Genomic DNA, 14,246 nt, shown 5'->3' on the forward strand with positions numbered 1-14,246 from the left:
CGCGGTTTCCCTGGAAAATGAAAATGTAAGAGATAAGAATCGGGATTTATCCAATTTATAATTAATCTGTTCGCTGTTAACCACTTTACCAATTTGTTTTCAAAAACGGCAGATTTCCTCTCAATTTCTTCTATTGATTTCCCTGATATGATCATGCTGACGTCATCAGTGTGTAGGATACATTTTACTGGTTACATATATTTTAACAAATCGCATTTATATATAGCTGGAAAAGAATAGGACCCAAAATGGAACCTTGGAGAACACCTCTGATTACACTTGAAAGAGGAGAACAAGTTGTTTGAATCCCATCTGTAACCAATTTTGATATATGTACTTCTTGTTGTCTAATGGATAAATAAGAATGAAACCAATTGTAGACTACACCTCTAATACCATAAGCATACAACCTACTCAAAAGAATAGAATGATCAATGGTATCAAAAGCTTTGAATAGGTCGATGAATAGGCAAGCAACATACTTACTGCTTTTTAATTCAAAAGCCATATTAGACATGAAAATAAACAAGGCTGTTTCAATACTTTTCTTACTTTAGAAGCATTGTTGTGTTGGTGATAACTAGCGAAAACAATGCATAGAAAAAAAGTACCCGAAGATCAAGTATGAAAATTCAAAAGTAACAGTGGGGATATACATTTAGTTGCATCAGTGCGAAAGTTTTATAAAAATGGTTTGAAAACGGGGGATAGATTTTATCAGATTATAAGGACAGTTTCACACGTAGAGGCAGAGGTAGAAAAATCTAGAAGGGAAAATATAACATCTCTGATTGTTACTGTACTAACATAGTGGAAGAAACACATTATCTCACCTGTCCAGAAAATCCTCGTTCCAATTTGTTCAAAACAACTGAATGAGAAGGCCATTTAAAATCCGCTAAAATCTAATTTTAAGTGAAAAAGAAATTTTAAACGACATATAGCTCCATCATTGTTATCAGTACAATGAAGAAAAGGCTGTTGTTCGCCATTATTAAAAGGGCTTCTAATTGCATGACAAGGCTTCTCTGAATTCCTTTGAATTTGCTGTTGCATGTGAGCTTTTTCGCTACATTGCTCTGAGCGAAGCTTTCTCTCATTTTCCTTACAGAGCGGCCCCGGCCACTAACATGTGTATTCGAAGGTAAAACATATGTGGACGGCGACATTTGGAATCCAGACACCTGTACAACTTGTCGCTGCACACTGGGTCAAGTGGACTGTCGGCAGTCATGTCCAGGTACGCCTTTCTACCCGCTTACGTCTTCTTGGAACTAACCTTTCTTCTAGCAGATGTCATATGATCTTAATAAGTAAATAAATATTATAAAATGGACGAGTCAAGTAATTTTGTCACTTTTTGTGATAACGAAAGTGCGAGGATCCTAAAGTTATGATTACCAAAAGTGTGCATGCTAGGTAAAGAAAGCACTGACCGGTATATGTTCGCGTTTCCTTGTCTTTGATCTAATTTCAAAACTCTTCTGTTTAGAAACAAACATTTTTATTATTGTCTCTTTCATTATAATATTTTAAGAGTTTATCTAAAACAACGTCAAAACCTTAAAATGAGATAGAATGACAAATACAAATGTTAGACGTAATAAAGTGAATTTATTATTATTATTATTATTATTATTATTATTATTATTATTATTATTATTATTATTATTATTATTATTATTATTATTATTATTATTATTATTATTATTATTGTGAAAAGGAATCGATGGCGTTATGTTTTGAAGAGAATGTCTTTAAATGTCCTTCTCTGCTTCGGTGGGTGGAATAAATTATTGTGAACTAGGAGGAAGATAATACTATTTTGCAGGACCTTGAATAAGAGTTGAGGGGGAAAAAACTCATAAAATGCTTCGTGTAGAGTATTGTACTGTATGGGTCAAAAATATGGACATTACTCAAAAACGACTGGAAGCTTTCGAAATGTGGGTATGGAGAAGAATGGAGAGAGTTAGCTGGGTTGAGCGGAAAATGAATGAGAGAGTGTTAGAAATCGTGGGAAAAAAGAACAATTTTAAATACCATTAAGAAGAGGATGAGAAACTGGGACATTGGGTAAGAAGGAACTGCATCATGAGGGACTTGCTAGAGAGTATGGTGGCAGGAAAGAGAGGGAGGGGCGAAGAAGACTACAATTAATGGATGATATCAAAACAGAAAAATCCTACGTGAAGACAAAGAGGTTAACGGAAGACCGTGGAGTATGGAAGGTTCTCAGTTGCAGCAGGCAGAATATCTATGATGAAGATGATGCGCGAAAAGCTTCTACAACGCTTTCAGTCGAGAAATGATTATGTGAGCTGGTCACCCAGGCCATGTGATCTCTACCCGTTTCATTATTTTCTGTGGGGTAACTTCAAGTCTCAAGTTTATGAGAATAAGCCAGAAACAATTCATGAACCGAAAGGGAACACTGAACGCACCATGGCAAATTTACTGCGCAATATGTGTGCAAAATGTGGTACAAAATTGAACCTTCAGAATCCTGGAAACAGAGGAAGAGATTTGGATTACATTATCTTCAAAACATAATGTCACTGATCGATTTTCACAATTGTAAAAAATATGTGTATATATATATTCCATTATCACTTTCTATCTAATTTTAAAGTTCTGATGTTCTTTCTGGCAAACACTTTAGTAGATCAACAATTGTAAGTTTCAGATGTAGCATATTTCTTTGAAACCTACTAAATATACTAATAATGCCGGAAGTACGAGCATGTCATGCTGGACTCATATCTACTTTTCTTTATGGATGGATCAAACATGGCGTGCTTCCGAAATTATTTGTTTAAGGTGGGTTTTAAGAAAATGTGGTACATACGGAAATTGTAGTGTCTTTGTCTTGAATTGACCTATTTAAACACTATAATGGAAAAGAAAACAGCAAATATTTGTCTAAACTAGACTCATTAGGGAATAAATAGATAAAAAGGAAATGAAACATGTTGCATAAAAATAAATGAGAATGTTGAGACCGAAAAAACAAATTTTGGTCTCTTGCATTTTCGTGATCACCGGAAGTGACATAATTGCTTGACTAATCCATTGCGTTTTGTCAAGGGTGTCAATGACCATCAGTAAAAAACTAAGATGTCGTTTCGGAACAAACAGTATTTTAACAAATATTTTTGTTATTAACAATTTGTTGCTTCCTCTTTGACACGATTTTTTACAGTCCCTGGTTCTTGTAATAAAATTTGATTTAAAACCTTTTAAACCTTAGACTCAGAATATATGTTACACAGATTCCTCAATCACCATAGTCTATGTAAAAGAATATGCCGAAACTAAAAATAGACCGATTTCCTGAATAGTTGTCTACGAGTTCCAAATGACTGACGAACATTGTCTAATGTTAGATCCGGATATAGCATGAAAAGATATTGATAAGAATCTCTACATTGTGATCTGAGTGAAAAACTTTGGAGTCCCCTTCTGCCACATTCCTGCAAATCTAACTCCATCGGTTAACAAACCATTAGAATTCTCGAGATACATTCTTTGTGGTTGGTCTTTTCTGAATAAACTCATGTAGGTAATTCGATTGAAAGGGCAAAGATTGAAACTGTGTGATGTTCTTCAAGTTTGCTCTGGGAATTGGATCTCCATTTGTGTAGGAAGATCACAAATTTGATTTTAAAAAAAAAAAAGAGTATTGAATTGAAATAGTTACATTTGTAGTTTTACGTCCCTCGATTATGTCTCCTTACTAAAGGAGACCAATGATTTATGAAAATGAATGATTATGCAATGATGGAATGAAAATGTGGAAAGAAATGGGAGAATCCACGGACATGATGTTGACCACCACAAATTCACATGGTCGGCATCGAACCAGGGTCCTCTCCCTTCTGAGATATGCGTTCTACAACTAAGCTACTGTGCCTCTTCTAGTTTTCAGTTGAAAATATTTATTTCCTTTGTTGACATACGAAGGAATATATTTTGATCCAGTCCAGAAATACTCTTGAGTGCTTCTATGGAATTCTGATCTTATTTATATTATACAGTAATTGAGGAGTTTGATACAATAAGGGCGTAAGTCTGAAACATGGAGTTTGAAAAAAACTATGATGAAAATTTAAGTAATATTTTTGCTTACATAAAACAATATAATATGCAGCATTTTATTCCGATATTGAATCAAAATGTTACCAGGGGGCTAAACAAGCATGGCAAAAGCTACAAATGGGTTTGATGTAAAAAGGGTGTAAACTCGCTTACGCCCTTATTACGTCAAACTCCTCATGATCATAAGAATTTACATCTAAGCAATGACTTCTTTAGCTCTTACAGTGTCTGTGTGTGATGGTGTATATTTATTTATTTACAATGTTTCGAGTATTATTTATAATATTACTTTCTGGACGTGAAAAGTAATATTACGGAATTACTGGTAACCCACATTAAGCACGATCGGAGATATGGCTCTGGAGAGTGGACATTTTGTAGTTCCGGGAGAGATGATCCCTCCAGCTAACTCCCTGAAATCATTGCTGGTTGGAAAGTAATTTTCCACAGAAAACATTAAATTAACAGAAGTCAGGGAGGCATTTTGGAAAGAAGTGAGCCCCGAACCTGTATATATCGCATCCCGGTGGTAGAGTGTTACAACTCAAAAAGTAGAAATTTTGAGCTATCATCGCTCAAAAGAGAATATATGTATATATAGAGATATAGAAGCGAGCTCTACAGAAACATAACTAAACAAATTAACCCCTAGATGGCAGAAATATCAGTATTCCAGGGAGTGATTTTGGTAGAATAACAAATTTTAAGTCATGTCCCTACAAATGTGTATTTTTGACTTGTAACAGTCTTCCACCGGGTGTGCAATATATTAAAGATACATCCCTCATTCGCCTGCTGGAGTGGAAATCTCAGTAATGATGGCTGGATACAAGGTCTGAACCAAAGGGGCTCATCATTGTTACCGAGAACGTTAACCCGTTTATTTAGGCTTGCTACAGATAAAAAATGATCCCCCTCCAGGCACACCTTATTCAAGTACGAGACAGATCAATTTGTCATTCGAAGCCACAGTTTGAACCCTCCTTCTATGTTCGTCCTGAATCGAGTGATGTCACCGCCAGGAATCATCAATGTTGCTGATGCTACCAGGCGATTATAAGCAAATCGAGATAAGTATATTTGATTGCCTCGTTGGTACTTATCGTAGCCCAACGTAATGTGGATTAAGAATATGCAAACAGCTTAATATCATTTCTCGTTGTACGTGCAGCAACGATGACAAATCTGTTAAGGATATTGGTGCTATCACCACTTGCATTGTGATTTGCTTTTGTCATCCGGCCAAGCAGTTAGTCCCACATCTTCCAGACGCTTTCGCGACGTGGTGCCAATGACCCAATGCACTTCATAAATTCATTTAAAAAGACAACACCAGACGCATTGTGGGAAAGGAAGAAGTAGAGGTCGTATCAAAAGAAAGAATAAAAAAAAACTAATAAAACACATGTGCTTCCTTTCTTAGTAGAACCACTGTCAGTCGATGAAAACACATTCCAACATAATTTTATCATAAAATGCTTGTTAACAGTTTTATATGTGGATGAAGGAAATCGTAACCCCTGCCATTTTAAATTATACATATTTTGTCATCTCATTCATGTATCTACTTGTATCCAGGGACGTAGGTAGGGAGGGATACGGGGGGCATCAGCCCCTCAAATCTTGGTTTGGCCCTCTCAAGTATTTATTTAAAATTATGTTACAATTGTTTTTATCTGACAATAAATGAAAAAAATATCCATAGTAAACTGAAATTATTCGTACTTCTAAGAAAAGGTTATTTTTTAAACTCATTTATAGGCTATTTCTTAAACATTGAGTGAAGGGTAATGTGAGTATAAGATCAGTAACTTTGGGGCTGGGAGTCGACATTTTTAAAATTGCTAGATTCTTCCAGCCCATAGTGATTCCAGCCTTATAGTCGCCTTGAAGTACAAAGAGCTAAAAATCTATACGAATGCACTTTTTATAACCGACTAACAAGTAAAGGGTCCAAATGGATGAGTTGAGATGCAGGATGAGACATAGTGCACCTGATAGACTGTGTGAAAATATTTTTATGTGCAAATTTAGGAGAATTATGACAACATTGTGAACGAGTTTGTCAGAAAATTCTGCAAGGAAAATATAGCTGTAATTGGTGGCATTCAAACATATCCTAAAACAAAACTGTTCTTGATGGAGGAGGCAATGGAAGAGTTTGCTACGCAATTCGAAATAGATTTTTCTGAATATGAATTCGTTATTGTAAAAATTACGTAGAACCTCTTATGGAGAAAGAAATTACAAATATCTCGGACCTGCGAGCTGTTCTGCCCAAGGCAATTTCCCCCCAAATTACGAATTTGCTGGAAATAGTTTTCACTCTACCTGTGTTATCAGCTTCTTCTGAGTGTTTTTTCAGCGTGCATAAGACTCTCAAATCCAGTGGCGTATTTACGATTTTGTTTCGGGGGCTTTGCTAACTTTAGTCCTGGAAATATGAAAATTCTGCAAGATATGTCATTTACTTTAATATATTAAATAAAATTTCGTGGGGAGGGCTTAAGCCCAGAGCCCCCTAAATACGCCACTGATCAAATCATATCTTCGTTGTAAGTCTGGTCAGGACAGAACATCAGCATTAGTCGCACTTGAAATAGAACAAGAGATAGCCTCTGAGCTTGAAGAAGATAAAATTATTGACATAGGCCTACTCAGAAAGTCGTCGTAGATGCGCTACAGTTTGTGCCCAGCAAGTAATTTGTAAATACTGCGGCAGAACCTTGTCAGATGGATGCAACAAGAACAGCATAAAAAGTGGTGGTGTAATATTAGACCAATATTTTACCAATTATTATTTTATATGTACTTCGTTGATTAGATTTTTTATGCTTACGGATGTTCAAGTATTGTAGGCCTCTTTAATATTCATATGTTTGAAACGCACGGATGGCGTTAACAATGTTGTGAACAATAAAAATGTATATGAAGGAACTCAAGATCTTTAATAAATGCTAAACTTTGTTAATGCTTATTAAATTTACACGATAGTCAGTTGAAATGATATTGAAGTTTATTAGTCTAGTATAGGCTATAATGTTTCTTTAACTATGTAGAATATTACATTTTAACGCAAAAATATGTCTTGAGAGTTTGTGTGTTCAGTTTAAGTAACCTCATGGAAGTCATGTCAGTTTTTTAGGGTAGTTAATGTATTACCTGTTACCTATTGCTTACTATATTATTTGTAACTATTTTCTCAAGCTACAAAGTATTTAAAGGTACAAGGCAAAAATGTACAGTATATACAAGGTGTTTCAAAACAACACCGACAACGTTTGGGAGGTGATTCCTGACACCAAGATAAGACAAAAAGTATAGACCAACCTGGGTGCACAAATGCTTCCTTTCGGAGTTATAGGCTGCCGAAAATAAATTTTGAAGGTCCATAGCTCAAAAACTATGCGACCTACCGTAGTCGGTTCAAGACTTAACTTAGGAACTACTATGTGCGCTAACCAAATACAATTTTTATAGACGGAGTTTGGTTATGTGCATATAATCTGAAGTACCCACGAACTACACCTATAAAAATTGTTGTGGAAGTACCACATGATTCTGAAACTTGGGCATATAGTAGTTCCTAAGTGAAGACTTGACCCGATTACGGTAGCTCCCATAGTATTGGAGCTATGGACCTTCAAAGTTCATTTTTTCATGTTTTCGGCAGCCTATATCTCCGAAAGAAAGTATTTGTGCAACCAGGTAGGTCTATACCTTTTGTCTTATCTTGGTGTCAGGAATCACCTCCCAAATGTTGTCGGTGCTGTTTTGAAACACCCTATATAAATGTATCAAAAAGTATTTATATGAAGTACGTATTGCGTTTTTAATGTTCTAGTTGGATGTCCTTGCATAAGTAAACAACACTATTAATACATAGTTTTTAAATTATTGTTTCATTATCGCATTTCATAGAAGAGGTTCACTTTTCTTTTCTAACCCCCGAAAGAGTAGTTAAGGTTTAGTCTAATTTAAAACATTCCCGGTGGGAGCTCATGTGGCTCGGATTCCACGTTAATCAGTAGGTCCACGCCTCGCTGCTGAAAGGGACGCTAAACTAAAATCACCTCACCTCACCTCTAATTTAAAACAATTTATTGGTGAGTTCTCCATACGATGTTTTCGTTTTGATTATCCACGGTTGTCGCGCCACCCGATTCAGCGAATTATCGTGAGTACACAATACACACACACATTATATATATATATATATATATATATATATATATATATATATATATATATATATATATATATATTGTGGCAACACTCGTTTTCGAGTAAATTATTTTGTATATTTTAATTTTGTTTTAATGTTTACGGTATAAATCATCTATTAAGGTTAAGGTAATTAAATGTTGTGTATGAAATATAATGCAAGCTGCACAATGTTGTTAATTCCAGTGTCAGCAGTCTGTTGTAAATAAATGTGAATAAGAATGTCTTCGTTGAGAATCTGGCAATGTAGGAAGGAAATGTAGACAATGCGTCTATCCTCGCATTAGCCAGATTCTATACATTGTACAAAGAGAATCTGTAAGATTTCACGAATTTCACGAAATCACGGATATGCGGAAATTGCTTAGAATCGAGAAAACAGAGTGTGTCGAGAGTTGCAGTTTTTGAGTCTTGACACATGGAAGGAATTTGTCTTTCCATGTGAAAAGGGGTCGCACGTGCCACAAGCAGACGACAAGCAGACGACGGAGGTTGGGCCAAGCTCAACAAAACCAGAGGATGAGAAAGGTTCAGGATCGAGTCTTTGATCGAGTCTTTGATCGAGTTTTTGATGGAGTGTTGATCGAGTCTTTGAAGGAGTTTTGATCGAGTCTTTGAGATCAGTCTTTGAATACCGATTTAATCGAGTTCTTGGAGAACTAAGTTGATAGTCGCCAGACAGCCCGATGACAGCAAAAGGAAATACTTTGTAAACGACATCATTCTTAACAACGCAGAACGTCACATCCAGAGTAGCTATTGAGAAGATTCATACCTCAATGCTCGTCCTCGTAATTCAGCAGTCAGGAGTATTATCATAGAGGAGCCAGGTTCGACGCCAGTTCATCGTTGGAACAACACCAGATTTTCCAGGTATGTGTTACACCGACTCAGGGCTCAAAAGCTCAATACTCGACCGTTGCTATGCTCGTCTGGCAAATCGTTCCTAATATCCGTCAGTAAATGCTTTACGAAATCTTACAGTAAAATCATAATTTTGAGAAATACAGTGATATCAAATTAATGAAGTTAACGTATTCTTATTTGATTTTATCCCCATTAAGAAACCTCTCGCAAATGAATATTAGTTTTATCCCACTCATTCTAGATGGTGAGTGGAAGGCATCCAGTTGCACTCAAAATTGCATCCCCAACTAGGCACTGAGTGGCTGGGTCGTCAATATATATATATATATATATATATATATATATATATATATATATATATATGTGTGTGTGTGTGTGTGTGTATGTATGTATTTATGTATGTTATTTCATTTGCAAATATGGCCCCCGCTAGCTCAGAACTCTGGCTACGTCCCTGCTTGTATCTACAGTGTGAGTGAGGTATTTATATTTTATTTATTTATCAACACAACAGATAGATGCCCAAAGAGTGTTGAAAAATTACAACACTTTTTAGTGCCTTACAGGACATTGTGCATATATCAATTTTATCATGTTTTTGACGTAATTTATTGTAGACAGAACATATTCTTCAGACTGATGACTTCAGCATTATGTTGGTCTTAAACTTTTTGCAATAGAAGATACCTGTATTATTAGTACTAGTTCTGACTGAAGGAACATGGAAATGTAATGAAGATATAAAGTTTTAGCAATTGAATTCATTTTGAACTATTTTTTGGAGGAATACCAGATCGGCAATATTACGCCTTTGTTCTAATGAGTAAATATTAAGATTGTCTACCAGTGTACTATGACTTTCAAATGAAGGATAAATTCCAGTTATTTTGTATATCAAATACCTTAGAAATTTTGACTGAACTCTTACAATTTGTGGGTGATACTTTCATTGTGAGGGGTTCCAAATTACGACAGCATATTCCAACTTGGTGTGTACATATGAATAATACATTTTCAAAAGTGTTGCAATATTTTTGAAGTCCTTACCACTTCTAATTATGAATTCTAATAATTTAAACGCATCATGCGTAACATTTTCAATGTTTGATGAACGTAAATTTAGGGTCAAATGTAACGACTAGATCTTTAACTGTATTAGGCCTACTTATAGAAGTATTACTAAGATTATAATCATATTAAAGGGTACTTTTGTTTCTGGTGAATGATAATACATTACATTTGTGTATATTTATTCTAAGTTTATTTACTGACCATCAATTCGCAATACTCTCTAAGTCGTCTATTCTAAATCAAAACAATCATGCATAGATTTTATCTTGGCGTATATTTTGAGATCATCAGCGAATAATAATTTTTCACTTTTGTGTATATGATCTGGAAGATCTTTAATAAATAATAGAAATAATTAAGGGCTTAGGTTGGAACCTTGTGGAACTCCTGATAACGCAAAATACTCGTCTGATTTAAATTCTTTATTTATAGGACACTTAATAAAAAATTATATTCTTTCTTTTAAATGAATATTTGGATCGCTTAGATGTCAAGTAGTCTAATTAAAAATTAAAATTTTCCAGAAGTGAAATTTGAAGTTCAATACCTCATGAACGATTCATATATCTGTTATATTGGCAATCAAAACCATAACTATGTAGTTTATAGTCTTATAATTTACTGTTTACATTTTTGTAAAGTTTCCATTTATAAAAGAGAATGAAATCATTAGTCTATTTTTACAGTTTCCAAGACCACGTGGCATCCAAGCAATCCAAATGTCCTCCGTCTTTTAAAACAATATGGAGTCAAGCCCAGTCTTACAGACCCACCGTCCTGAAGGGAGTTTACAGCGTAGCGGCTCTCTTTTTGGTAATTTAGCAAAAAAGAAAAAACTGTATCTTTTTTATTTATTGAACGTACTTTGACTTTGGAAAAGAGTCAAGCTGACCTAGAAATGAAATAGTCAAGTACCAACTATACTATTTTTACACCTTATAACTTTTACATTTATAATTACAAGATACCATTGCTCATAGGCGCATGCTTGAAGAAAATATTGGTGGTCCAAACAACGAATAAGTATATTATCATCATATTTAGCCATTTTCTATCAAATACTTCATGAAGGCCCCTTTATCCCAAATCTCGGCCCGCTACTCCGCTGCATTGATCTTCACTTGTCATATCAGTGCTGCCAGAGTGTTGGTTGAAGCTAAGGTGCTCTATTCAACACTGTTTTGAAAATGTTGTTTCCTATCGAATAAGAAGGGTGTTCCTAATATTGAGTTAAAGGCACAATGAAGTTTACGACAGAAATTCTTGCTCCTTTTTGTTAATTCTTCCTCAACCGGATTATATTGAGAGGGCGAGAACCTCACTTTTAAATATTAAGGAGTCAAAAGTGTCCTGCTCCTCAAAGTCGGCGCCTATGCCATTGCTTCACGACAAACTTTCTTCTCTCCAAAGGAACTGATGACTTCATTAGTAGCAAGGGGGTTTGGAGTTTTAAGTCCCTTTCAGCAAGACATTATGAGAAAATAAACATTTATCTCATTAAGATAAGTATACAAATATCCGAAATTATATGAACCTGGAATCCTGAAATCTCCCCTTGACGAATATCTGCTACGCCACTGGACCTATTAAACTTCCCATGCTGGATTATACCAGACTCTATGTACAGAACAGAAACTAAATACAGCCTCTTTAGCTGTGGAGTAGATCTCAAACAATTCTTTACTCTCTTCAGCGCTGAAAACGACCATTTCGTTTTCTATCTGCAGTCTTCTGGGAAGTTGGGGTCCTAGGCTACGGTTACAATTCGTCCCTGAAAATCTGGGACCGTCACGGAATCGAGATCTGCGTCCAAAAAATATTACATTAATATTACATTATATATATTACAGGATTAGGTATATAATTATTCTCTTCAACTTCTCACGTAAGCACATACATGCAAGCTGTTGAATTATTAGTTTGTTAAAAATAATCGGCGTGGCCGTATCATCTTCACTTGTTTGTTGGTGTGAGCAGTATTCGGCTGTCTAGAATCGAGCTCGAAAGGGAACATTTTCCGGCAATGATCCTTTACGATTTCAAAAGTGGTTTGAACGAGACACAAAGCCTTGACCGTTTTACGGGGCATTTGAGAACCTTACTCCTTCCCGTGCTACAATTTTTCGGTGGTTTGGTGAATTCAGAAGAGGCCGGACATTGCTTAAAGATGAAGAGAGAGCTGGACGTCCGGCAACAGCTGTGTCAGATGAAAACATTGCCGCAGTGGAACAAATGATTCGAGAAAATTCTCGAACAACTTTCAAGGACATTGAATCTACAGTGAGCATTGGATCGCTAGCAGTAACAAAAAAAATCTTCATGATCATCTTCGGCTCAGGAAGGTTTCATCTCGTTGGGTGCCTCACACTTTGACTGAACAGCAGAAGCGCATGCGTGTGGAATGGTGTGAAGAAATGCTTGCAAGATTTGATGGAAGCAATTCTCGACGCGTCTCTGACATTGTTACTGATGATGAGACTTGGATCTATTAATTTGACCCTGAAAATAAACGCCAGTCTACAGTTTGGATCTTTCCAGACGAAAATCCACCCACGAAAGTGAAGCGATCGCGAAGTGTGGGGAAGAAGATGGTCGCAACTTTCTTCTCCAAATCTGGCCATGTTGCAACTGTTCTACTTGAAGAACAAAGGACTGTTACTGTTCAGTGGTACACAACTGTTTGCCTAACAAAAGTGTTCAAGAAGCTTCGGGAACGGCGTCCAAGAACTGGATTGCGTGGGATCCTGCTTCATCATGACAACGCGTCCGCACACATGGCCAACATCACAATTCAGTTTTTAGAATCTACGGAGGTCAAACTTATGACTCACCCGCCGTATAGCCCTGACCTGGCCCCATGTGATTTTTTCTGTTCCCCAGGATCAAAGATCGCATGCGTGGGAAGAGATTTTGCAGCCCTAAAGAAGCTGTAGTGGCTTACGAGAATGAACTTTTAACACTTGAAGAAAAAGACTGGCAACACTGCTTCCAAAAGTGGTTTTCGAAGATGCAAAAGTGTGTACAGTGTAATGGTGAATACTTTGAGAAAATGTAAGTGTTAAATTGATTTTATGTATGTAAGTTATTTCACATCTCAAAACTTTCGTAGAGAACCTCGTACGTATGAAAGGAAACATCATATCTTGAATGAGCTAAACAGACTCTGAAAGCCAGGATATATAACAGATCCTGAGAAATTAAAGAAAACAATTTTGCTTACCAGGAGAGAGGGGGTAAATCATCTGCTTACGTTTGCTTAACTAGGGGGGAGTAGGTCTACTAAAATGACTAAAACATGTTATTACGTAATACTTGAACAATTCTATCTAATGGAAGAAAGTAAATTAGTATATAACACTTCTTTTCATTTTAAGCATTTCAAAGATTCTCGTAATTTAGTGGCGTCCCGGATTTTCAGTTTTGAAATATGGCAATCTTATCCTAGGCGTCTGCCTAATTTGCCTAGGTTTCCACGGGATATCCATATATGAATTTCTATACGTAACAGACATGGTTTTTACTGCCTTGTTTTTTTTTTCTGATATGGTCATTATTAGCTATGTCTGTGAGTCTTCTCTTGATATTGAACAAAAAGTATTCAAGTAATATAACAATCTCCACAGTTCGGATATATTTATATTTTTAAAAGATTTTTATTGTAATATATACGAAGTATTTATCAGAACTTGTTACTTATTAATACGATGATAATTCACATAAATAGATACGATTTTGATCACTCGGGAGCACCATATTTCCAAATAATTGATAATTGCTTCTCAGCAAATCCATACACTTCTAACTTATATGGCGTCTTTTTGAATTATATTAAACTTATTTATAAACAAAACCTTGGTAACGGGAACTGTTACCATAGCAACCGGATAACCACATACTGTATAAACAAAAATTTACCTCTAGCTGCAACAACATATAACATTTACAAATCGAAATTATAATGACATTTTTATAATATTTCTTCTTCT

At 35.7% G+C, this 14,246-nt stretch overlaps 1 protein-coding gene across 2 annotated transcripts in view; it reads left to right on the top strand.

The window, feature by feature from the left end:
• LOC145678887 (uncharacterized) overlaps window positions 1–14,246 on the top strand; it is a 136,299-nt gene that overhangs the window by 51,273 nt on the left and 70,780 nt on the right. The window contains exon 4 of one of the 2 annotated variants that reach the window (XM_081749463.1): window positions 1,112–1,240. The exons of the other annotated variant lie outside the window; for it this stretch is intronic. Coding sequence (XP_081605589.1) covers window positions 1,112–1,240 — 129 coding nt within the window. The remainder of the gene's footprint in view (window positions 1–1,111; window positions 1,241–14,246) is intronic. 2 annotated transcript variants of the gene reach the window in all.

The sequence above is a fragment of the Thermobia domestica genome, chromosome 2, assembly GCF_964235325.1.
Source record: "Thermobia domestica chromosome 2, izTheDome1.hap1.1, whole genome shotgun sequence".
In the NCBI taxonomy this organism is placed as follows: domain Eukaryota; kingdom Metazoa; phylum Arthropoda; class Insecta; order Zygentoma; family Lepismatidae; genus Thermobia; species Thermobia domestica.